Source organism: Lepisma saccharinum, chromosome 1 (genome assembly GCF_977018435.1).
Source record: "Lepisma saccharinum chromosome 1, izLepSacc3.1, whole genome shotgun sequence".
In the NCBI taxonomy this organism is placed as follows: Eukaryota; Metazoa; Arthropoda; class Insecta; order Zygentoma; family Lepismatidae; genus Lepisma; species Lepisma saccharinum.
In genome coordinates, this window is record NC_139229.1 from 172384942 (window position 1) to 172408741 (window position 23800).

A 23800-nucleotide genomic window follows, 5' to 3' on the forward strand; every position below is an offset into this window, starting at 1 on the left:
TATTCTCAATCGGGGGTTAGCGGTAGCCCGTAAGCTCTCGGTTGGCTGCATCTGCTAACTGCAGGAGGTACCTGAATAAACTTAAATTTACAGAACCATTTATAAAATGGCAACTCTCATGATTTGGGTTACTATGACCTTAAGTCTGCATTGGCAAAGGATGGCATTATAAAAGTATATTACCTGTCTCTCTTTAGAAGCGTGGGCAGAAGGATTTCTAAAGTAACTCTCACTCGCTTGCTGAAGTCGCCTCTTAAATTGTCACTCAGCTTCGCTGCACTCCACTTCCAAACAAGTTTCTAAAAGTCTGCATCCAGCCTGAATCTCCTTCCAAATCCAACTCACTCTCCTCTCTCCAAAACTCAAGATCCCTTTTCTTACTCCCGAACCACTCTCCTGTTCTCCTCAAAACCCCAGACCAACCCCCGTCTCTCTCGAGCCAGATGCCACTTGCAATCACCCTGATCAAAACTCCTCCCCTTTTTCTCTCTCATCAATTTTAATTTGCAAATATTGGCGAATGCTTTTCGCTGAGCTGGAGCTGAAGTTAACACTTTCCTATACTTCCTGCCAGGCTGCCTAGCTAAACGTAACTCGAAAATGAAAATGAGGGATACGTAACAAGTAAAAATCTGGTACATTCATTTGACTCCCAATCATTTTATTAATAATTCATATGTTTATGTCCAAGCTTTTTATATAAAAATTACCAGGTTGACTTCACTGATTTTTCCACACAACCCCTCAAATTTTCACAAAAGATCAATTTATCGTTATTACGATGCTAATATTGTTCTTATACCACCTGAAATGAGCTTACCCCCTTTCCAGTAAAATGGAAGATTCTAGATGAACTCCTCTTTGACTGTATCATAATAGAACATAACTATTAATAGGTATAGTCCACTCGTTTACTTCGTTAACGTCGAAGAACTGAAGAAAGCCGCCGCCACGAACGTGGGTGGTGATAAATAGCGGGCGAGTTGTTTTCGTCCAATCACACTCAACCTTCAGCCAATGGGCGCAGCTGTCATTCTGTTCGTCTACTCCACGTGGAGTCTCAGTCACATGACTGCGGATACGCTGTTGCCGTAGTTAGCAACTTCAATGTGGGGACCGTGGGTAGGTGCTTGTGCGCGGAGGGACAAGGTGGCGTAGAGTAGATGTGGAGAGTAGATGTGTGGCAACACTGTGCGTTGAATGTGATTGTTACAGCTGGTGGGCGCGCTCCGTGGACTTCAAAGCCAGCCGGTCGTTAACGTAGCTAGCGCGTCGACTATATAAGCCTACAGGTACTCAAAGTCAATCTGTCTTCCACTGCATACTTTCAGACTAACAAGGCTCTGGTACGTACCTGCCCGAAACAGTTATTTTTTTAAATTGTAACCACGAATATTACAATTTCATTATAAGTTCCTGTTCTTATAGTGTGCCGAATTTTAAGAATAAGCCTTGTTTAAGTTCGAATTTCCTGACAAATTGAAATTTCCCAACTTCTTGATAATCGAGAAAGTCGATAGATCATTTTCCAAAGTCTGGATCGGTACGAGAAATTTTATATCCGATTTGTTCCTATTGAAGATATAGCTGCATCTGAATTACCTTAAAATATTACTTGTACTCTCTTTGCGGTGGATGTGGATTTAGAAAAAAAAGTGGTTGGTCAAGGATACGATGGTGCTGCTGTAATGAGTAATTAAGGGGTGAGAACAATAATTTCGGAGATGTATTCGCAAGCATTTTTTGTGCATCGTGCAGCATACACTTTAAGTCTAGCTAGTGCCTATTCATGTGAAATTTTATTATGAGAAACTTCATTGGGACTGTTAAATGAGTTATATATTTTTCCTTGAGTCTTCTCAAAGGAATCTGTTTTAAAAATAAACGCAGTGCAAGGATTATAAGACACTCTGCAGTTGTGTGACACAGGATGGACAGAAAAGTATCAGTCAGTACCTCGATTTGTGGACAATTCACAATAAAAGGAATTTTACAAATTAATAGTACACCCAACGGCGAAAGAAACAGTAGGCGAATTGTCCACCACCATTTTCATTCGGTCTGTATTACACAATGTGATGTCAGTGAATTGAAATAATGACGTCAACAAGCAGAGAGCAACGCCTGCTTCGAGCCAACATAGTTTCATTCCTTAAAACAACATACAGTGTAGAATAAAATAGTAATGAAAATAGCGGTGGACAATTTGCCTACCATTATCTTTGCTGTTGACTGTACAACAGAAACATCTCAGCGAGCTTTTCAGTTTCTTCACTGTGTAACCTCTAGGGAGTTTGTGGTATCTTCACTTGTTCTAAAAAAATGTTTTCATACAGTACAGTACAGTACAACATTATGTCGTGCACTTTGAAAGGTGGACTATGATCTTGTTCAGTGCTATGAACATGCCAGTATTCTAATTGAGATATTAAAATAACAGAGGGGGAGAGAGAGAGAGAGAGAGAGAGAGAGAGAGAACAGAAAACTTCAATGAAATTTATCCACATGCAGAGAAATTAATTAGAGCAGACGTTAAGAGATGTAGAACCGCCACACACTCAATAAACGTATGGCAAAACTGGAACAACGTTTTCCAAAAAATGTGAAATGGCTATCTCTCATTAATTGGAACAGTGGATAAAAATATTTAATGGCCTGGTTCATAATTTTTACATTTTCAAATCTGAATTTCGAACATGGCAAACTGTAAGTCCAGGGACTGCATTAGAGCCAGCAGAAAATTGTGACCAGGCTAAAAACCCAAATATACACAAATTGTCTGTAATCTTAGCTCCACTGTCAGTTTTAACTGCAACACACGAGAGAATGTTTTCAATATTAAAGAGGTTAAAATCATGGTTTCGAAATTCAACGGGAGATACTCGACTAACGGGCCTTACATTATGTCGTGCACTTTGAAAGGTGGACTATGTACTATCACCGGCAATAAAAATCGGATATCTAGCTCCTGACATACTCGCTTACATGCAAGGTGTTGGGTGTGTTTGCCTAACTCTACGGCAATAAGTGGATTTTAATAACAAATTTCCAATGACAACTTCTACCAGCCCCGTACAAGTAGGCAACACACACAGCGACTTGCAGGCAAGCGAGTATTTCAGAATCTAGGCGTTCCATTTTTATTGCCGGTGACTGTACATAAGAATATTAAAATCAACACCGATGATGCCATTTTTAATTTCGTAGCAAAGAGGAAAATTCTAATTCTTATTGAAAGTGGAGGTGGAAGTAGCTTTTTAAAAAGTAGTTTCGTATTCATTTTATGTAAAGAAGATAGAAAGTGTAAATAGGCCTAATTTAATAAAATTGTGATCCTTCATATGGTGGCAGATTGGATTTCGATACCCTGATCATACCAAAAGTTGATTCCCCCACCCCTTAAGTGACCTCTATATATACGCCTATGCTAACTAACTCTCTAGCCTTCTTAAACTCGAATTTCTATGGCTGCAGCTTCACAAGCCTTCCATCTGCCCTTATCCTGGGCAAGATCAGTCCAATCTTTTCCATCCTTACCGATTTTCTTATCCCTTGATCTTCTTACCATCAGGTTTCCCAACAAGAGTCCTGTAAACTTTTCTTTCCTTCTCTCCCATTCGTGCCATATGGCCTGCCCATCTAAATCTTCTTGATTTAATTATTCTAATGTTACGTGGACATGAATACAAATTATGTAGTTCTCAATAATGTAACCTTCTTCACTAATAAAGAAGTATATTCCGCTTGCTTGTTTATAATAATATTATTGTTGCCTTTTATACCTAGGCTTAATTTAACCCTCGCCTGAGGAAAGTTGAGGGTAGTATTGTAATGGCGTTGGCGTCTGGTTTGCTATGCAACAGATCCGGGTTCGATTTTCAGAGTAGTCCAATTAAGGTGGTGATTTTTTCCCTTAATATCCAACGTAGGCAGCCCTGGGAATCAAATGTGGCCATCACCTTCAGTATTTCCGAGATCGAGAGTGCGTGGAGTCTTTCCTCAATGCTCTGTATGTTCTTTCCTGCAACTCGACAATGCGCAGGGAAGACCTTTGCTTTTATATACGTTTATATTTTAAGTTATCGATTGTACTAAGTAGGAGTGAAGTTTATTTCGATTACATAATAAAAGTGGTTCCTGAGTTTCGTAATAAAACAAAAGAGTGTCGAAAATTATTCATGATGTCATTTCTCGTTACAGTTCTTGAGTATGTGAATGCGGACAAGAGGGCGCTGGTTGCAAATTTGCCTTTTGTTGTGTTCGTTACGTTGGGGCTAGTGGCAATGCCCTGGATAGGTTACGGCCTCTGGGATTGGAAGATTTTCTGCTTCGTTATCTCCGTCCCCATGGCTTCTGTCGTCTTCACTCTGTTGTGAGTGTTCCTACATGTATTCTTTTCTTATATTAGCTAAAATATATTTTCTACTTACTGGGGTGCGTAAAACAAACAAAAAGATTATGAATGAATATCATAATGACCTTAGCAATTATTTTATTAGTATCTCTGGCACATGTTTGGTTTTATTTTTTCAGCGCGCTACGACATTAGGACTCCCGGGTTCAAATCCGACCTGGGCATGGGTGTTCTTTGTGAATGTCCTTTTTATCAGTGTCATCATATCATCCTCATCGCTCATTCTCACCTCACATAGGGGTTTGGATCCCACTTTAAACTGTAGGTCCAGTCTCGATTAGCCATCCTGTGCATAAAGTGTACTTAAAACACCAACTCAATCTTTCCATTTAAAGCATGTTCATTGAGAGTGGATATTTTTGAGGAGGCAGTAAGTACCTTAGCCACCCAAGTCTGTCTGTAACTATACTTTATACAAATTACAGCGTATTAACATTTTAGACGTTTAATGTTTAACATTACATGTGGAGTTATTTCTGTTTTTTTTTTGCAGCATAATTCCGGAATCGAGTCGATGGCTTCTCTCGCGAGGCAATTACGAGAGAGCGCGGGGGATATTCGTGAAAGTGGCGAAAATCAACGGCAAAGTGATCAAACAGGAAGTGTTTCAGGACCTGAAGGTATGAGCAGATATAACAAAGCAACCATGTCTTATATCCTAGTAGTCCCGATTAACCTTACTGTGCATGAAGTGGACTTAATACTCCAAATCAATCAATCTTATATCCTAGTAATTTAAGCTCCTCTCATCTTAACAGTGAATAAAATGACTTTACTATCATAGTTTTCCAGCTAATTATGTTTAATTTTTGTACAACAACGGGAAGTCGTAACATTCGAAACCAAAAAGCGATCTTAACAAAATTTCATATGATTATTTCATTTGAGTGGAATATACAAAATTAATCCAAAGCTGATTATATATCCCTGTAATGCCCAAGGTACTAACTTGTTAAGTTCCATAATTACATTTTCGATTTTTTGGACCCTTTTGGACAACTTATAACAAATATATTCGATATTTTTTATTTTTTTTATTTTCTAAAGAAATAACAATTTTGTTGCATTTATGATACACTGGGCATTTATTATTATTACATTTACAAAAGAATCCTGTTCGATGCCCACACGTGAGTAGTTACAATACAATAAGGTAAATGCTCACATGACTTCTGTTACACATGATAGTTGTAAAAACAATTTCTGTCTTTGTTGAGGCATAGATTTACTTTACATTTAATACAAGATACATATGTGTAACCCTGAGGACAAAATTTACATCGTTGTCGATTCTTTTCCCATTGAGGAAAATGATTTACTGCGTCTCTCCGTATCTCTTTCATTGGACCATGCGATACTGCCTTCCTCTTTTTCACTTCAGGTGGACTTTGAGAAAGTCTACCTTTTCGTGCCTTGAAGCTTACAAGAGATTCTGCCGCAAGGGCTTGAAATTTTCGTAAGGGTAATTTGTCCTTATGTGGTATACTACGGAATTTGCTGTCTCTGCAGTATAGAAGCCATGCATTCACAAGAGCACTAGTTAGAAGATGATACCACAAATACATATACCACCTTCGACTCTTTATAGAATATTTGTACAAGCTTACTAAACAATTATGAAGATCAATGCCACCCATTATTGAATTGTACTCTTGTATGATGTTTGGGCATGGTACATTTAGAAATTGCTTCATTTTCTTTTCCCATCTTCTAACTTCTATTACTGGTAGATATGAGTATCACACCACGATTGTCATACCATTTCACTATCAATATTCTGTCATCTGTGTCTCTTCTATAATCAAAAGCTCCTCTGCCATTTTTCTTCAAATCTTTGTCACATAGTAGAGGACATCCATGTAACCTGTTCACACGTATGGTGCCCAAATAATGCAGCCCTTCTTCCAATAGTTTATCGGCCAATGGCACGGAAGAGAAAAAATTGTCAGCACAAACAATGTAGCCTTCGTTTCTTGGTACTTGCGAAGTCATTTTGAAAACAGTGTCTCCACCCAGTCCGTACAAATATTGATTGGCTGACTTGCCTTCATAAACTTCAAATTGGTGAAGAAATCCTGAGCTACTTGCTCTTCCCCACAATTTAAATCCCCATGGATGGGGTTTACCCTTTATATATTGTCTTAACCCTGGACTTCTTGTGCCTGTGAATGGCACAATGATTTCATCAACACTTTGATGTTGTTCTTGACTAATTTTTGCAAAATTATTTTGTAATTGGGAAATGAATGGACGAAGTTTCCACACTTTATCCTTTTTCTGATCATCTGACACCTCTGCATTATTTGTAAAATGAATGTACCTACACAACTTTTCAAACTCATTCCGAGACATTACATCTGCAACAAGGTGATACCTACACTCTATTTCCAAGAAGGATCAAATGTTAGGCATCTGAGCAAGACCCATTCTAAAATACAAACCAATAAACTGTTCAACGAGTTTGGAATTTACAACATACACAGAACCAGTTTCTTGCAAATAATACATACTAGTTTCTTTGGCTATTTCTTCAATCATTTCACTAGTGATAAACTCTTTGAAGTACATGTATGGTGTCCACTCATCAGAAGAATGACATTCAACATTACCTTTAAATTCAGGGTATGGTTTATTCAAAGGTACCTTCCTCCATTTGTAGGAACTTTGTCTCTTACTAGAATTATTATTTGACCTGCTGTCGACACTGTTGCATGGATCTGATTCAGAATCTGTACAGTCACTTTCATCTTCTGAATTTGATAGAGACTGGGTTTTGTGTTTAGGGACTTCAGCTTCTTCTTCTTCTTCATCATCATCATCACTGAACTCAAAATCACTTTGGACATCATCAAGGGCACTAAGAATATCTCTGGCATCAGTGAAATGACCTCGGTACTGTAAAATATACAACCAAAAGTCAGTTTAGTTGCTGCTTTATATTTTTTTGTCACTACAGTTAATGTACAATGCATTGTGTATGTATGTGACATAACATTACAACAACCAAGATTTACATAATTTATTCAACATATCAGATATGAAATTAATGCGAAATAGCATGTATATCATAACTTCTGCATCTACTTTCAAATTTTACCAAGAGTTTAGCTTCATTGACATATCTGTTTAGTTATAAAATGTCATTATAATCAATTGATATCAATTTTCTAAATGAAGGACAGTCTGTTTATTATTATCACTTTCTGCTTAATGCCCCAATTATAATACTAGATTTCTTCTTGAAATAGTTCTAAAGCAATGACACATGCAAAGATAAAAATGTAGAATTAGAATAAAACATAACTATTCCAAATAATGTACATTAGTTGCAGATATGCAACACTGGAAACATAGTTGCAGATATGCAACTCTGGGAACATATGGTGCAATTCTAAATGGAATTCCCAATGTTGCATTTGTGCAACATTTTTTATAACTATATTTTCTCAAAGAATGTACACTAAAATCACTAATATATAAAAGAAATGTGAAAACGAAATACTAAATTAACAGAAAGTAATTATCTCCCAAAGAAAACTCACCGTAATGCGTTTGGTTTGTCCATTCAAAGATGACCCAGACGTGCCTGGTACTGCATCCATATTGAAACAACACACAGTGACAATTGACTAACAGTTTTCGATGACGTTAAAGGTTATGTGTCAACAAAATATGTTTTTTGTACAGCACAAAAGTCAAACTTGGCCATAGACATTTCATATTACTAGAGAACTCTATACAAAACTTTAAAATGGGAATATGAGATGACGTTGCATATATGCAACGTATGGCATTACTGGGATATATATATATGTATGTATGTATATATGTATGTATATATATATGTATATATGTATGTATGTATATATATATATATATATATACACACACACACACACACATGCATACATAAATTCTCTATAATCTAACTTCAACTTTTTATATGTATGTATAAATAGTCGAAGTTAGATTGTAGAAAAAATCAGTAATTTAAAAAAAATTGAGATGTTATTTTGATTATAAGGATGTTTTGAATATGTGTTGATTGATTGATTGATTTAGTTTATTTTACTTTGCGTTTTGTGTCTCTTGGCTAATTTGCGAAGATGGGGATGAGTAATGAAATGATGAAATTGATGAATGGACATTCACAAACAACCAAGCTCGATCGGGATTCGAACCCGGGACCCTTGGCGGCGCAGTTTTGAATATGTGTTTCTACTTGTTTCCTACGAAAGAAATAGACACTGTAAACATGTCAAAAAAAGCAACTCAATAAATATATAGAAATACACCGTATATAGTTTTTGCATAGAATGCACCAAGTTACGGATGTGATGTGCTATGTTTGTACACATAGCAGATATCAATGTGATAACCCAGTTCTTCCCGAACAAGTTTGAAGTTATATGTTTCCTCATCAAAATTTGCAACAATTGCGATGTGATGTTAAAAATCCTGTGTATTTACATGAAGTGGAGTGACGAAAACTCTATCTTTGATAAGAATTTTTCTTGTTGAAATTATTCGAGTTTCCGAGCATCCATATACGTACGTACACTCGTCTCACTTAGTACTGTTGCATTTCGCTCCAACAAGAATTTTGTCTAAGCTGCAGTGCGACCGATATACTGTATAAAAAATGCTGTATAAAGGAGGGACTTATGGCGACAAATGTACACTATTTCCACCTTAATTTTGTCATGTTTGATAGAATAAATGCTAATTATAGAGCTGTACAATAATTTATAATAACCGTGTGTTTTTGGATACAGGTCTTGGCAGAGCAGTTCAAAGAGGAGCGTAAGATAAGCAAGAAAACGACACTTGACCTTTTTAAGACGCCAAACATGAGGAAACGGATTTTACTAATGGCAGTTCTGCAGTAAGTTTGTATGTAAAATATATATCGCAAAAGATGGACCTCACTGCATAGATAGATTTTTCGCTTTGGAATTGAAAATATTGCTATTATTATGTATGCTCCATTACTATGCACCATTACACATTCAGATCCCCCGTGCACAGACAGATTAGACCAGGTCTCGAACTTAGTGTCCTTGTCTACTGAATCGTGCTCAATGGTGGCAGTGAAGAAGAAAATGGATAATTTATGAATGGGTACGTAGGGTTTTCTAAGGGGTGAGAGAAATGGGACTTCTGCGGATTGTCACTCCATTCCTTCCTGCATAGTACCGAAGTAAGTCTTGGGATCGTCTCAACCTATACCATTCTTTAAAAAATCGAGATGGGAACAAGACCCAAACACCTCGTGAAAAGAAGGAAAAGAAACTGATGGCTGTAAAAGAAAACGAGTCCAAACACAGAAATAACTGATAAAACATTCAAATGCTGACCAAGACAAAATTTATTGTATAAATTGTATATATACCCTAAAAACGTAGCGTTTCCACCATCTAACAGGGTCTTCTTCAGACAAAGACTCACACTAAATTGATCTATAATAACTGATTATCGATTAATATTCAAATTACCTACTTGAAATACTCGTGAAACAGAAAAATAAATATCGGTTGCATCCTTGGTTGCATACTGCACATACTAGATAAAAATTGCTGTTTTCAAGGGTTCGTATAGCATCGAGAAGCACCAACGAAATACATAATTGGGAAAAGTTATTTGTCTTGCAATCCTCCACACTTTGGGAAAGTTTATTGGTGTTGCGTAAGGCGACACCGTGTGTGTTTGTGTAAACACGAGTAATATGTTACACCCTGGATTCCGGGTGTGACTCCCGACATTAAAATGCGCATCTTCTCAATCAATCATCGTTCATTTTCATCGTCGCGTTTAGCATAAAGAGCAAAAAAAGCGAATTAAAGTAATAAAGGTTCAAATATACGTAATATAGCTTTGCACTTCCATGCCATTGCAAGCCGGGTGAAATCCCGAGCTGATCCCAAGTGAAGATAAGCTGGCATTTTTCTTGATTGAACACTTTGTTAAATTTATTATTAGGGCTCGGACGTTGATGAAAAATAATATTTTTTTTCTGAGCCTTGAAAACAATGCTAAACCTTATATCAGTACATTTTCCTTCAGTTAGAAACAGAAAACATTGTTTTCAATTTGCATTTTTCGGCCTTGTTGGTCATTTTTTAGTATAGCCTGGTGCAAATTCTCAGAAATGTGGCTGTAAGAAGTGTAGGAAGCATTTTTGAGGAAAAGCGGGCAAACAACATTTTCTGAATGTAATTGATGTGCTGATTCCTAATATTTTGTTTGCCACTCTCGATTTTGATGTTATATGCTTCAAATCGCTAAAGAAATAAAATGGCGGCCATACGAAATGAGCTACAAATAACCTCTGAAGGAACAGAGACAAAATAGTGATATTGGTGTCAAACATTATGTTTTTGGGTATGCTGAATCCCAATATTATGTTTTCTAATCTGAAATTTTAAGCTATTTGCTCCAAATCGCTAACAAAAAAATGGCGGCAATACCAAATGAGGTCCTAATAACTTTTGAAGGAGCAGAAAGAAAATAGTGATCTTGGTGTCAAACATTATGTTTTTGGGTATGCTGAATCCGAATATTATGTTTTTTAATCTGACATGTTTGAAAATTGTTGTAGTTTTTTCCCTCTTTTTTAAACAAAAGAACCACAAAAATGACTAAACCTGTGATACATTTTCTTCTTTTTTTACTTTATTTCAGAATGATAGAAACATAGAACCATGAATCCACTTATAAATTTGAAAAGACCTGCACCTGTGAGCCATCATCTTAAGATGTTTCTTATCAGTTCCTCCAGAACATTGCCACAAACAAAGGATTTAGCTACTTCAGATATTCAAGATACTCTCCTCAAAGCTGAAACACTGGGCCAGGTAAAGCTAGACACCTTCGTGAAGGAAAGGATGATGGCCCCTGGTAAAAGTCACACACAAGTCAAGTGATCGTCTACATAAGTCAAATGCAAAGAGCTTTAAGTCCCTCTATGAAGTTAAATTGGTAGTAAGTGGCAAGGAAACCATTTTGAAAACTGACAGGAATATTCTCCAGCGCCTCGTAACTGCCTATGAGGCAGGTCGTAATGGGGTCTAAATTGCATTTTGTGTCATGAACTAATGCCAATTCCAATCTCCCTTGCCAACACAAACGGAAGTCTGAGAACAGGAAACAAAGCCATTCTAGCTGATGTGATGACCAAGGATGTAATGTGTCCACCTGATATATCAATTCCGTCTGCTTCATGCCTTATAATAAAATGGTCAAGCATTAGTTGTTGCACTTGGAAAGCCTGCAGGAGTTTTTAAACCTTGGTCAACTGGCAGATGTATTTCTTAACCTTGTTCTTTCTATGGAAAGAAGCTTTAAGAGGATTGATGTCACCTTTGATCGGTATAACGCAACTTCAATCAAGGCTGGAACGAGGAATAGGCGCTTGAAACATGCTCATTTAGTAAGGAGAGTAATAGAAAATGGATCCGTGCCAATCCCCAACAAATTCAGTGACTTTCTTGCTAACTCAGAGAACAAAAAAGATTTGGCCTGTTTTCTCTCTAATCATTTGATCAATAATGCTCCTGAAGACAAAATATTTGTGGTTTCCGGTGGATTTCACAAGGAGGATGACGTACGAACAAACAATCGTGATTTGTCTATTGAAGGATTGCAGGCAAACCACGAAGAGGCGGACACGCACATTGTAGTTCACTGTCTTAATTCTGGTGCTGATAACATTGTTGTCTCAGCACGTGATGCAGATGTATTAGTGCAATTGGTAACGTTATTTCACAAGATTATTACGAAATTGTGGTTGCGAGCAGTAACATAAAAAAAATACATTCCAGTACATAAAGTCAGGCAGAAGCTTTCATTTACGGATCCTGTCTTCGAAACTCCCATCCCATTCCACGCCATAACAGGATGCGACACTGCGACACAGTATCCTACATTGCTGGGATCAGTAAGAAGACAGCATGGAAAATATTTAACACTAATACGAGTAATAATGATCTACTAAATCTTGGTGTTGACGAATTGAAACAAGAAACAGCACACAAGGCAGAGAAGTTCATATGTAAGTTGTATGGTGTACCGGATGCAAGCAGCTGTGATGAAGCCAGAGTAAAGCTGTTTAGCAAAGGGAAAACACCACAAGCACAACCCCACCTCCTCCCACTACCGATGCTCTACGGTTACATGTACAACGGGCCCACTATCAAGCCATGGTGTGGAGGCTACTATCTTGGGATGGAAAATGGTTGATGGACAACTCGTTCCAAAACTTCAATCACTGCCACCAATTCCACAACCCTGCTACGACATTGTCACCTGTGGATGTTTGGGTGATTGTATATCCGCTACATGTTCCTACGGGAAAGGCCAGCTTGTATGTACTGCAGCTTTCAAATGTGCACATATTGGCACTAAGGAGTGCATGAATATCCGTGACTAGAAAAATGTTATACTATTTTTGTAGGCAAAATAAGGTTGAATAAGGATAACGTGCGGATTTATCATACACTGGTACTGTTAATACTTCAACATGGTCTCATGCTTTGAATAATATTATTATTTTGCATCTTTACATCAGAAATGTTCTATACTTTTTTCTGTATTAAAAACCTACTGTTACACTGTTTTATTCCTAGTTCAAAAGTATGGATACGAAACATTGCATGGATGCACGTAGCCGCCATTTTGTTTTTTAGCAATTTGGAACAAACAGCTTAAAATTTCAGATTAGAAAACATAATATTTGGATTCAGCATACCCAAAAACATAATGTTTGACACCAAGATCACTATTTTGTTTCTGCTCCTTCAAAAGTTAATAGGAACTCATTTCGTATGGCCGCCATTTTGTTTTTTAGCGATTTGTAGCACATAGCTTAAAATTTCAGATTAGAAAACAGTATTTGGATTCAGCATACCCAGAAACATAATGTTTGACACCAAGATCAACATTTTCTTTCTCCTTCCTCAAAAGTTAATAGGACCTCATTTCGTATTGCCGCCATTTTGTTTTTTTAGCGATTTGGAGCAAATAGCTTAAAATTTCAGATTAGAAAACATAATATTTTGATTCAGCATACCCAGAAACATAATGTTTGACACCAAGATCACTATTTTGTTTCTCCTCCTTCAAAAGTTAATAGGAACTTTCCGTATGGCCGCCATTTTGTTTTTTAGCGATTTGAAGCATATAACACCAAAATCGAGAGTGGCAAACAAAATATTCGTAATCAGCACATCAAATACATTCAGAAAATGTTGTTTGCCCGCTTTTCCTCAAAAATGCTTCCTATAGTCAGAATTTTTGAAAATTGTCCCAGTCTAGTATATTGGGCCGGTTTTGTTGTATTTTTTTTAATTTTTGTGGTTTATTTTTCTCTTCCTATGTTGTTATGACTTTTAAATTCATTTGCTAGCGTAACTTACTCATGTAAATTTCCGAACATGGTATTTTTATCAAGTTCGCCATTAATGGAAAATACGGTCAATGGAAATTCCCAATATCATTTTTCACTGAAATATTTGGCAATGGATTAGATAATAATTGTGATACATTTAAAATGAAATATATATAAAATTGGCAGCTTAAAACCACCAAACATTGGGTTTTATCTAATTATTCAACCACTCTTTTGTAATTTGTGAAAAAATCAAGCTTTCATTTTAAAAGCGAGTTATTTTTAGGTCATTTTTTACAATTTCTAGATCAATTTTTAATAATTTTAAAGTCATTTTATAGGTCATTTTTCGAGATTTTATAGGTCATCAACTTTCGAGTCCTAATTGTTATTATTAGCTAATATTATTATTATTGCAGGATAATCCTTATGATGGTGTACGATGGGCAAGTGAGGAACGTTGAAAACCTGGACATGAGCCTCTTCATCACTTTCACCATCACGGGGGTTGTGGAAGCGCCCGCATGCTTCCTGCCTATCGTTCTGATGGACCGCCTGGGACGCCGGTGGACGTGTGGCATGCCCATGGTCCTTAGCGGGGTGTTGTACTTGATCATCATTACAATATCCAGAGGTAAGCTGTAGTATAGCACTTCGTTGATTTTCCACAATCTTCTCTGGCAACGTAACATATATTAGTGTTACCTTAAACGATTATTGTACATGATGAGCATAAAGTATTCTTCCATAATACGAAACAGGTACTCTGTGTGCTGCCTACCAGAATTCAAACATTTCTGGAGTGTCCTGTGGAAGTTCAGGCGAACCCTTACAAAGACAGCATCACTATTGATTTTGGCTTCGTGGATGCTTTCGAGATGGTAATTTTTGCCAGACATATTCACCTTGTGGACTAGGGGAGGGGGCAAGTCTGCGGAACGTGGCACCCACTCTACACAACAAACATTAGTTGCCTATTAATGAAGTACTATGGAATGGAACTTTATGGTATTCCTGTCTTTCAAGACATAAATCGGAACTGCATCTACCAATACTTATTAAAAAATTCAGATACTTAATTCTTGGTCGTTTTTTGCCCCTAAATTTACAGGGCTAGCTAGCTAGCATAAATGATGAGATCAATTTGAAACATATATTCCTCACGTTCAGTCGAATCCAGGTGTAGAAAATAAGTTCCGACGGAAAGATAAACTCAAAAACATTATGTTTATCAATCATCCAACCACGTCGAGTGTACTGTTTGCTACATCGAAGACAGGAGAGTTATCCTAACATTTAAAAATCTGTTATTCATGTGCAACGACATTTCCGTATCAAGTTTGCTGAATATCCATCCAGTGAGCATGCAATTTGCAAAGGGTACTCCGAATTTAAGGGAAAGGACTTTGTAAAAAAAGTTAACACGGAACACTTACAGAAGTAAGCCATATTCTCTAATTTCACTTCTGGCAGAAAACAGTAGTGGTTGCAAAACCAACATAATTGTTTTCAAATTATCTTTCCATCCGTACCATTCTAGTACCGCAGCTGGATTCCATTAAACGTGAGTATGTTCCAAATCGATCACATCATTTATTCTAGCCCTGCGCTTTGCACCTCCCTAAAATCACCTCTCCACCCCCAGCATGTTCAAACTGTTGTAAGTGAATACTAATGGATTAAAAATAACGTTTCAACACAATTAGATGCAGGTATTTATTTTTCATGACGCCTCAGTGGCCAAAATCATCGAGGTGTTGATTAGGAGTCCCGGCAGGAATACTGGTGATCTTTTGTGTTTGTGTGTCGACTCATCAATGTCATCTCATTATCGCGATCAGCATAAAGAGGAAGAAAAGCAACGCGAAATAAGAAAAATACAAAGTACAAAATTTTCATGATTTAAAAACTTGAATTCTATATGCGGGCCATCTAGAAGTATCCACAGCTTTAGCTACGTGGAAGCAAATCAGAGTAACATTTGACGGGGAAATGAGGAGAAAGTCCCCGTGTTTGATTTCAAATGTTCAGTCCTAGGGCAGAGAGAAGATAATTATTGCATACATAACATTCCGACGCTTCGAAATAAGTAAACGGAATTTCATCCTCTTGATTTTTTCCCCAAATATTTCACGTCAGTTGTATGTTTGATTTCACAGCCAACAAAAGAAGAGAAAAAAGTTCACATGAAGACGGGGGAAGAAGTTCGCTCTCAAAACGTGGCGTTAGATTAAAGGGTGAACGACACATAATATTGGATCATGTCCAATTAAAGAATAAATGTCTGGCCAGTACTAGCTATGTTACTCTTTGTTCTCCTTGCAGCGGATACAGTGTTCATCACCGTGCTGGCCATGTTGAGCCGCCTCTTCATCGTGGTGTCGCTGAATGCCAGCCTCCAGTATTTCGTGGAGCTGCTGCCGACGCAATTGCGTGGCCAAGGTACCAATCTGGTGCACATTGCAGGACACCTGTCCACCTTCTGTTCGCCGCTAATCGTGCATTTGGTAAGTGGAGGTTTGTCTTAGGCGCCGTAACACGTTATCGAAAAGGCCTTTCATTTGCAGGAGTATAATAGTTAACGAGCAGTGTGCGTTGGACTCCGGCTACGGAACGCGCGCAGGTTCAAGTATCCTGGGGGAAGCGTAACAACTTTTCTCTTGAGATTCTCCTGTGTAGGACCGGTGGCCCCACCATCGTGAGGAAACTGGGGAGCTACGGACGAGTAGCGTAGCCGGGTCATCGAAACCTACAACAATGGCTGGGGTTGTTCGTGCTGACCACGTCACCCCGTAAGTGGTTGGATGATCTCCCACCTCGGCAGGTGCGAGTGAGGCCGACAGTCGGTAGATAGTCCCTGACCCTCACGGGCTGTTGAACCATGGCTTATTATTATTATTATTATTATTATTAATTTAAAAATAAATCATTCATTTACTAGCATTAAACTCATTTCCGAACTTTTACTGTTCCACTGCTGGCTCTACATTTTTTTTTCATCCATTATTGCATTTTGAATTGTGTTAGTATTGATCTAGAAGTGTCGTTATACATGAAAGGTGGAACAAATATATTGCTTGAATATTTACTTGAACTCTATATTTATGGCCCTTCTAAATCACTTCAACTGCTTCTTGTGCGGAAGTTCAATGCAAATAACGAAACGAAAAGCCTTATGTTAATTAAAATCATACATTTTACTCCATTTTCAAAAACAAAGAAACACATGAAATATTGTTACATATTTCTTGATAATCTCAGTATGCATACTTCCAGTTTAACAACTGTTCGATGTAATGCCAGTCAGTGGTTGTACAAGGGTCGTTTAAGAGCCCCAAAGAAGTGGAAATCGCTGGTGGCTAATCTGGACTGTAAGGACTGTGTGGTAAAACCTCCCAGTGCAAGTTGGCCAGTGTTATTTGAGTCAAATGGGTCATGTTTGGCCTGGCATTGTCGTGAAGAAGAATGACATGTTTCGACAGCATTCCAGGTCTTTTCTTCCGAACGGCCCCGCGTATAACACTGATATTGACTGTATGCACTATGTCACGCACTGTTACTTGCCTGTCTTCAAGGATAACTTGCTCAATACTCGCGATATTCGCCAGAGTGACTGCAGTTGGGCGAACGTGTCCGTGCGGTTCATTTTCTGCCAACTCCCGCCCTTAACTGAACTGTTGACACCATTCGTACACTCTTGCCCGTGACAGTGTTTGTTCACCATATTGTGCTTGCAGTGTACGCCAAATTTCAGCAGGTTTCATCTTCTCCTTCACGAGAAATTTCATTATACACCGCTGTTCCCCAGCAACAGATACGCTACTTGCCGCCATCTTTGTTTACGCTACTGCGCATGCTCCAAATGCGTCGCAAAGAATCATGGTTACTCGGAAGGAATCATGGTCTGTCCTGCCGAAGTAATGCATCGCTACATTGATTCATTAATATTTTACGCACGAAAGTCTTGGTCAACCTTGAACGACCCTTGTATTTATCACGTTTGAAAGGAAGAAAACTTCCTTACTTCATAACTGGTTGACATTTGGGAGATAGATAATGTTCCAAATGTTATAAAGGAATTGGGTAAGATCGCCCTGTAGGTGCTACAAAATAAAGAAACGGTGTTATAAATATTCAAAGTATGTGTATATCATAACATTGGCGAAGAAACTTGGTAACATATTCTTCCTATGATTTTTTAAAGTGATAAAACTAGTTGTAATAACTAAGGTGCAATAACAGCATCAAATAACACATTGCCTAACATAATTTTAAAAAGACTAATCCCATATATTAATGAAATTTGTGGTCACCATCAGTGTGTGTGTTGGGAGGGGGTGGGTCCGTAGTTACACAGTGGTTTGGATACCACTTTAAACTGTACAGTCTCTAATGGGTTGGTTGGTTGATTTGTTGTTTTAAGTCCACTTTATGCACAGTAATGGGAATCGGAATGGGAATGGGAATGGGAATTTCATAAAATTTGATCGAAGTCGGTCAAATGTTTCGAGTTGGTAGAATTTATACCAAAAAAATATAAATTAGATTATTGTGCTTCAAATACTAGTATTAGTACATTTTATGTAGAATGTAATATGTAGTTTTGTAAGCTTTTCCTATTATCTTACATGTCCTATGGTACATTTTCTTACCTCTTTGCAGTCTGAGACGAATTATTACTACCCTTTTCTCGTTCTGGGAGCATTCAGTGTTGCAGGGGGAATAATAACCCTCTTCCTGCCTGAGACCGCCGATGAGAGGTTACCAGAAACTGCGGATGACGTGGAGGGCATCTCCAATAATCACGGCTTCTTCTTCGTTCCTTGTCTGGAAAAGTAAGTACTTAGGATTTTAAGAAATATTATTACAATTATTTTGAAGCTTGGGTACTTTGCAATGACTGATTTTCTGATAGTATAACACGATGATCGTGTGCGTCCTCGAGAAAGACTATTTCAATTATTTTCTTGTTAACGAAAATCGAATTTATCGATACTATTAGGGTGGATCAAATAAAAACGGAACAGAGGCCACAAAATGAAATCAACAAGGTTTATCTCAAACGTAATCTCCAAAGTTACATAACCACTTGTCCCACTGGTTCACCAAGCGGTGAATACCCTGCTCGTTTCACTCCTTTGGCAGAAATCGTAATCAGTTGCGAACATTGTCCATGACTTCATTGTCCGAGTGGAAATGCCGACCCTTCAATGTATTTTTCAACGGACCAAAGATATTGAAGTCGCATGGCGATAGATGAGGGCTATACGGTGGGTGTTCCAACGCTGTCAACCCAAACGTCGCCAACGTGTTCTTTGTAACAGGTGACGTACGTGGCCGCGCGTTGTCATGCAGCAAAACCACTTCAGAAGACAACAGCCCGGGCCGTTTGGCCTTGATTACTGCTCGGACGATACTGCTGCCCGACCGCCTACGCATATCACGTGCTATCTAGGGCGAATCCATTATAAAGTAGGTGTTTTCTTTTTTTACCTCCCCCTTTACCTCTATGCAGGTTGTCGCCACACACACACAAATATAACCCAATACATCCACTGTTCCGTTTTAATTTCAGCCACCCTCATACATATGCAAAGGAGAGAAGTTGGAGAATATTATCAAGAATTCATAAGTTGCAATGCAGTAGCAAGTAAAAAACGCAATTGCACTAATTGCTATCGCGGTTCTACTTTTTATATTGTAATTCAATACAGTTAATTACCTTTTTTAATTGACGCTTCTAATAATTTACTTTCTTTCTTATATGTGTATTGTGTTTTATTATTAATTTCGCTTAGTTTCTGGTATAATTGTCATTACATTTATATTTTTTCTTAGTATTTCTGGTTTTATTGTATGATGATTTATTTTTATTACTCTTTTCTTTTTATCATATATTCTTTTCCTTACGCCAGAAATATTTAGTTTCTCCTCGTGAAACTGTAACGTCAATTAAACCGTAACAATAAGGAAGGTGCTGACGAAAGTTACGAATGGATGAAATTATAATTTCAAATAGGCTACCATTCTTTTCTGATTAGAGATTCGGACCTATCCCTAGGAATTATACAGCCTACACCAGTATAGCAATAGCTCTTACAAAAAAAGGTTAAATATACGAGTAGTTACTTTGGTGAATCTATTATTCTTGATTATTTCAAGAAGAAATAATTCTTAGAGATCATTGCTTATCAGTGGATCTTTGTATGCATTTGTCTATCATGATCATATTTTTCACAAAGGTTTTGCACTCCCTACCCCATTTTCTCTCGGTCGCTCCCCCCTTTTCTCTCTTCTTCGTTCCCTCTTCTCGCTTACCATTTGTTATTCTCTCCTTCTCCAGCTGTCTCCCTCTCTCCCCCTCCTTCTCTTTGACATCCTGTCTCTTTTCTCTCTCTCGCTGCCTCACACATTTCCACCTCTTTCTCTTTCTGTCATCCACTCCCCTTTCTCTTTGTCTCTCACTCTCTCCTCCCTTTTCCTCTGTTTTCTTTTATTTTGTAATCTCCCCCTTCCTTCTTATCCCCTTTACTCTCTTCCCCATTTCCCTCTTTTTCTCTTTCTCCCTATCATACTCTTTCTTTCTCTCCTTCCCGCTCTCTACCCTCTGTTTCTCTCCGCTTTTCCACTCTCTCTCGCTCTCGCACCACTCTTTCTAAGTCATCGTCTCTCCCCCTTCTCTTTCTCTCTTTGTGTTTCTCTCTGTCATCCCCCCCTCTCTCTCTCTTCCTTCTCGATCTCTATCCACTTTGTCGAGCGCTTTCTCTGACACACTTGCTCCACTCAGCGTCAAAATTCGCTTCTTTATACAGCATTTTTACCCAATGTCGGTCGACCTAATGTTTCTTGGACAAAAGTGATGTATAAAGAAGCTAATTGACAACACTATTAACTGAATCCGAGTATACAGTCACCGGCAATAAAAATTGGACACCTACATCCTGAAATACTCGCTTCCCTGCAAGGCATTACATGTGTTGCCTAACTATACAGCGGTGGTAGAAGTTGACATTGAAAAAATTGCTATTAACATACAATTATTGCCGTATAGTTAGGCAACACACGTAACGCCTTGCAGGGAAGCGAGTATTTCAGGATGTATTTGTCGCATTTTTATTGCCGGTGACTGTACATACAAACATTTGGTAAGCTTTGACCTCCTACACAATCAGCCTCTCCAATCCTATTTACATCTTGTCGTCCAAAAACCATAAATCCCACGGCCATCTCAAGTACGTGTCGTTGTAAAAATTACATAATTGCTATTTGCTGACATGAGAAATCCGAGGCATAGTTTAGAACCTCTTCGTTAACAGGAATCATAATTCGTTCACTGCTTCCAGGTCAGCCCATGGCAACAACATTCGTCTCGAAACAAGCAGGAACCCAGAGAGGTCGTACGGTGCAAGGGACGAGATTGGAATGGAAAACCCTACATTTCAACATGACTGAGCGCTTGCGTTTATCGATCAAGACCTTTGTGATTTCGAAACAAATTCTGGACAACGAAACGTATCAGCCACTTCGTACTGCGATTCATGATTAAAATAGGGAACAGTTAATAGTATGCCATTAGATGTGTTCATACGTATTTTGTATTATATGTTGTTTCTATAATAAAGAAGTGAGACTCAACTCTTTTCCCTGCAAATAACACAACGGATTGTCACATATCCACTTATATTTCGCTGGTTAGAGACTATAACCGAGCCTAATCACCGATAGAGAGTAGGGCGTGGTTGCATTCAAATACTACAAAGGGACGAAGTTGTTTTAGTCGGTCAGTTCGCATTTATAAATCTTCCAATGAATAGCATACTCGCGTCCCATCACTTATGGTATGAAAATGGTAAGTTACTCAACACTCTTAAATACTGCTATCAAAATAGTAATCAAATAGTGTATGAGAAAAAACAGCACCTAAGAAATATTACACTGGGGAATAAAATCTTTGTTGCATTGCTACCAACACCTGTTCTAAGCTCATTTGTGTTTGCTGATTTAAAATCTGAAGTTAGCTTTTCTCTGTAAGCTCTAGCTTTTTTTTGCAATTCAACATATTTAATTTTCAACCCTTATATTAAATTTTCAAAATGCAATTGAACATTTTAAAGTTGTATACCATCCTGAATACAATCTTGGCAAAGATATTCTTCATTTATTCACAAAAGCATGTAGCTGCACCACAATATGCATGACAGTTAACACACCTACTTTGATTTTCTCGAAAGACAAAGCAAGAAAAGCAGAAACTATATGTTGAAAATAATCACCATTAGTATTCAATGTCTTCACGAACTGCTTCACCAAGCCAAGCTTAATATGGAGCAGAGGGTAATGATACTGTCTCGCCTGACAATTAAATTAGTTCATTCACAAGGTTTGGCAATCCTGCTTCCAGAGTTAAACGGATGGCCACTTCTGTGTCCAGTGTTTCTCTCAAGCATGGACACTTCGTGAAGCCTTTTTACTGTTCAAGCAGGGAGCTGACCATTTTCAGATTAACACAAATGAGAAGACCTACTAATCATGGCAGTAAGCTAAATATTTGTCTTCAGAAAAGAAATCCACAACTCACTCTTTGGTAAGCAGTAATATATGTGTGTGTGTGTGTGTGTGTTTGTGTGTGTGTGTGTGTGTGTGTGTGTGTATGCAGCCTGGAGACTAATAAGTCAGCTGTTTTCATATGTCTTTTTGAAAAAGCCATAATCCGATATGAAAACAGAAGAGGCAGGGACGGCGCCAGGGATGGGCACGGGTGGGCAAGCGCCCACCCAAAAATTCCTGTGCCCACCCGATTGCCCACCCAATCAAATTCAATAAGTACATATACTTGGGGATATATGAATAATTCGATAAATAAGTGTATTCTGGTGTTCATAACACGTATATTTTACTTGTGAATATTATCTATGCTAGAAATATTCACATATTATCAACCCATAAAAAGCCAATTTTGTCATTAGAAAGTGAAAGTAATTACTAGAGCTATTGAATCAAAAACTGTGAACAAATTAATACTTCCATGATGAAAAGCAGCTAGTAGGCTTAGGAGGCTCAAAATTATGCAGGGTATGATCAATATTACATCAGAATTTAGGTTGAAATTAAGGACTGCAGCTCCGGGCCTCCATACGTATATAAATCCCGGCCTGGGCATGGTTAAAATAATCTCTAAATAAACAAATAAAATCATCATCTTAGCGTTACTTCCTCCAGCAACACAATACATTACTTTGACTTTTTCATAATAATTATTAGAATAATTTAATCAAGAAGACTTAGATGGGCAGGCCATGTGACACGAATGGCAGAGGAAAAAATAGTTTACAGGATTCTTGTTGGGAAATCTGATGGTAAGAGACCAGTAGGAAGGCCAAGACGAGGATGGAGGGATAACGTTGAGATGGACCTAAAAGAAATCGGCAAGGATCGAAAAGATTGGATTGATCTTGCCCCGAATAGGGACAGATGGAAGGCTTGTGTTGCTGAAGCCAGCCATAAACCTTCGGGTTTAAGTATTCTAGAGAGTATAATATAGTTTTAATTAGCTCTGCATTCAAATTCCAGAAGTGTCCCTTTTTTTATATCATTACAATTTTTATATATACTTGTTATCTTCAAATATCAATATGGTATGCGAAATATCAACTTTATATTCATTCTACTAATAAGAAGGAATCACAATAATCACTACAATGCTGCAGTGAATAAATTTTAATAAACCAGTTATGTATGGAAAAAGCTACAGAATTATTCAATTGCTAATGAGTGGCTTATCCTATTTAGATATCCTCGTCCCACACATAAATTTTGCCATATGAATCAGCCGAAAATGTCAACAGAATCTGTAGATGCAGCTGAAGTAAAGAAAATAAATGTCACGAAGTATCCAGCAGACGATTTTATTAGTTTGTTTTTAAATCCACTTTTATGCTCAGATAGGCTAACCGGGACTAAACCTACATTTTAAAGTGGAACCAATGTGCATTGTGCTTCCA

The 23800-nt window shown here is 37.8% G+C and overlaps 1 protein-coding gene across 3 annotated transcripts in view; it reads left to right on the forward strand.

Annotated features, from left to right (window-relative positions):
• LOC145990094 (solute carrier family 22 member 3-like) overlaps positions 1 to 21364 on the forward strand; it is a 93426-nt gene extending 72062 nt beyond the window's left edge. For all 3 annotated transcript variants that reach the window (XM_083125763.1, XM_083125776.1, XM_083125768.1), the window contains exons 5-11: positions 4201 to 4372; positions 4908 to 5034; positions 9190 to 9299; positions 14219 to 14433; positions 16125 to 16306; positions 18462 to 18634; positions 21143 to 21364. In XM_083125763.1, coding sequence (XP_082981889.1) covers positions 4201 to 4372; positions 4908 to 5034; positions 9190 to 9299; positions 14219 to 14433; positions 16125 to 16306; positions 18462 to 18634; positions 21143 to 21251 — 1088 coding nt within the window. In that variant the 3' untranslated portion in view covers positions 21252 to 21364. The remainder of the gene's footprint in view (positions 1 to 4200; positions 4373 to 4907; positions 5035 to 9189; positions 9300 to 14218; positions 14434 to 16124; positions 16307 to 18461; positions 18635 to 21142) is intronic.
• The last annotated feature ends 2436 nt before the right edge of the window (positions 21365 to 23800 follow it).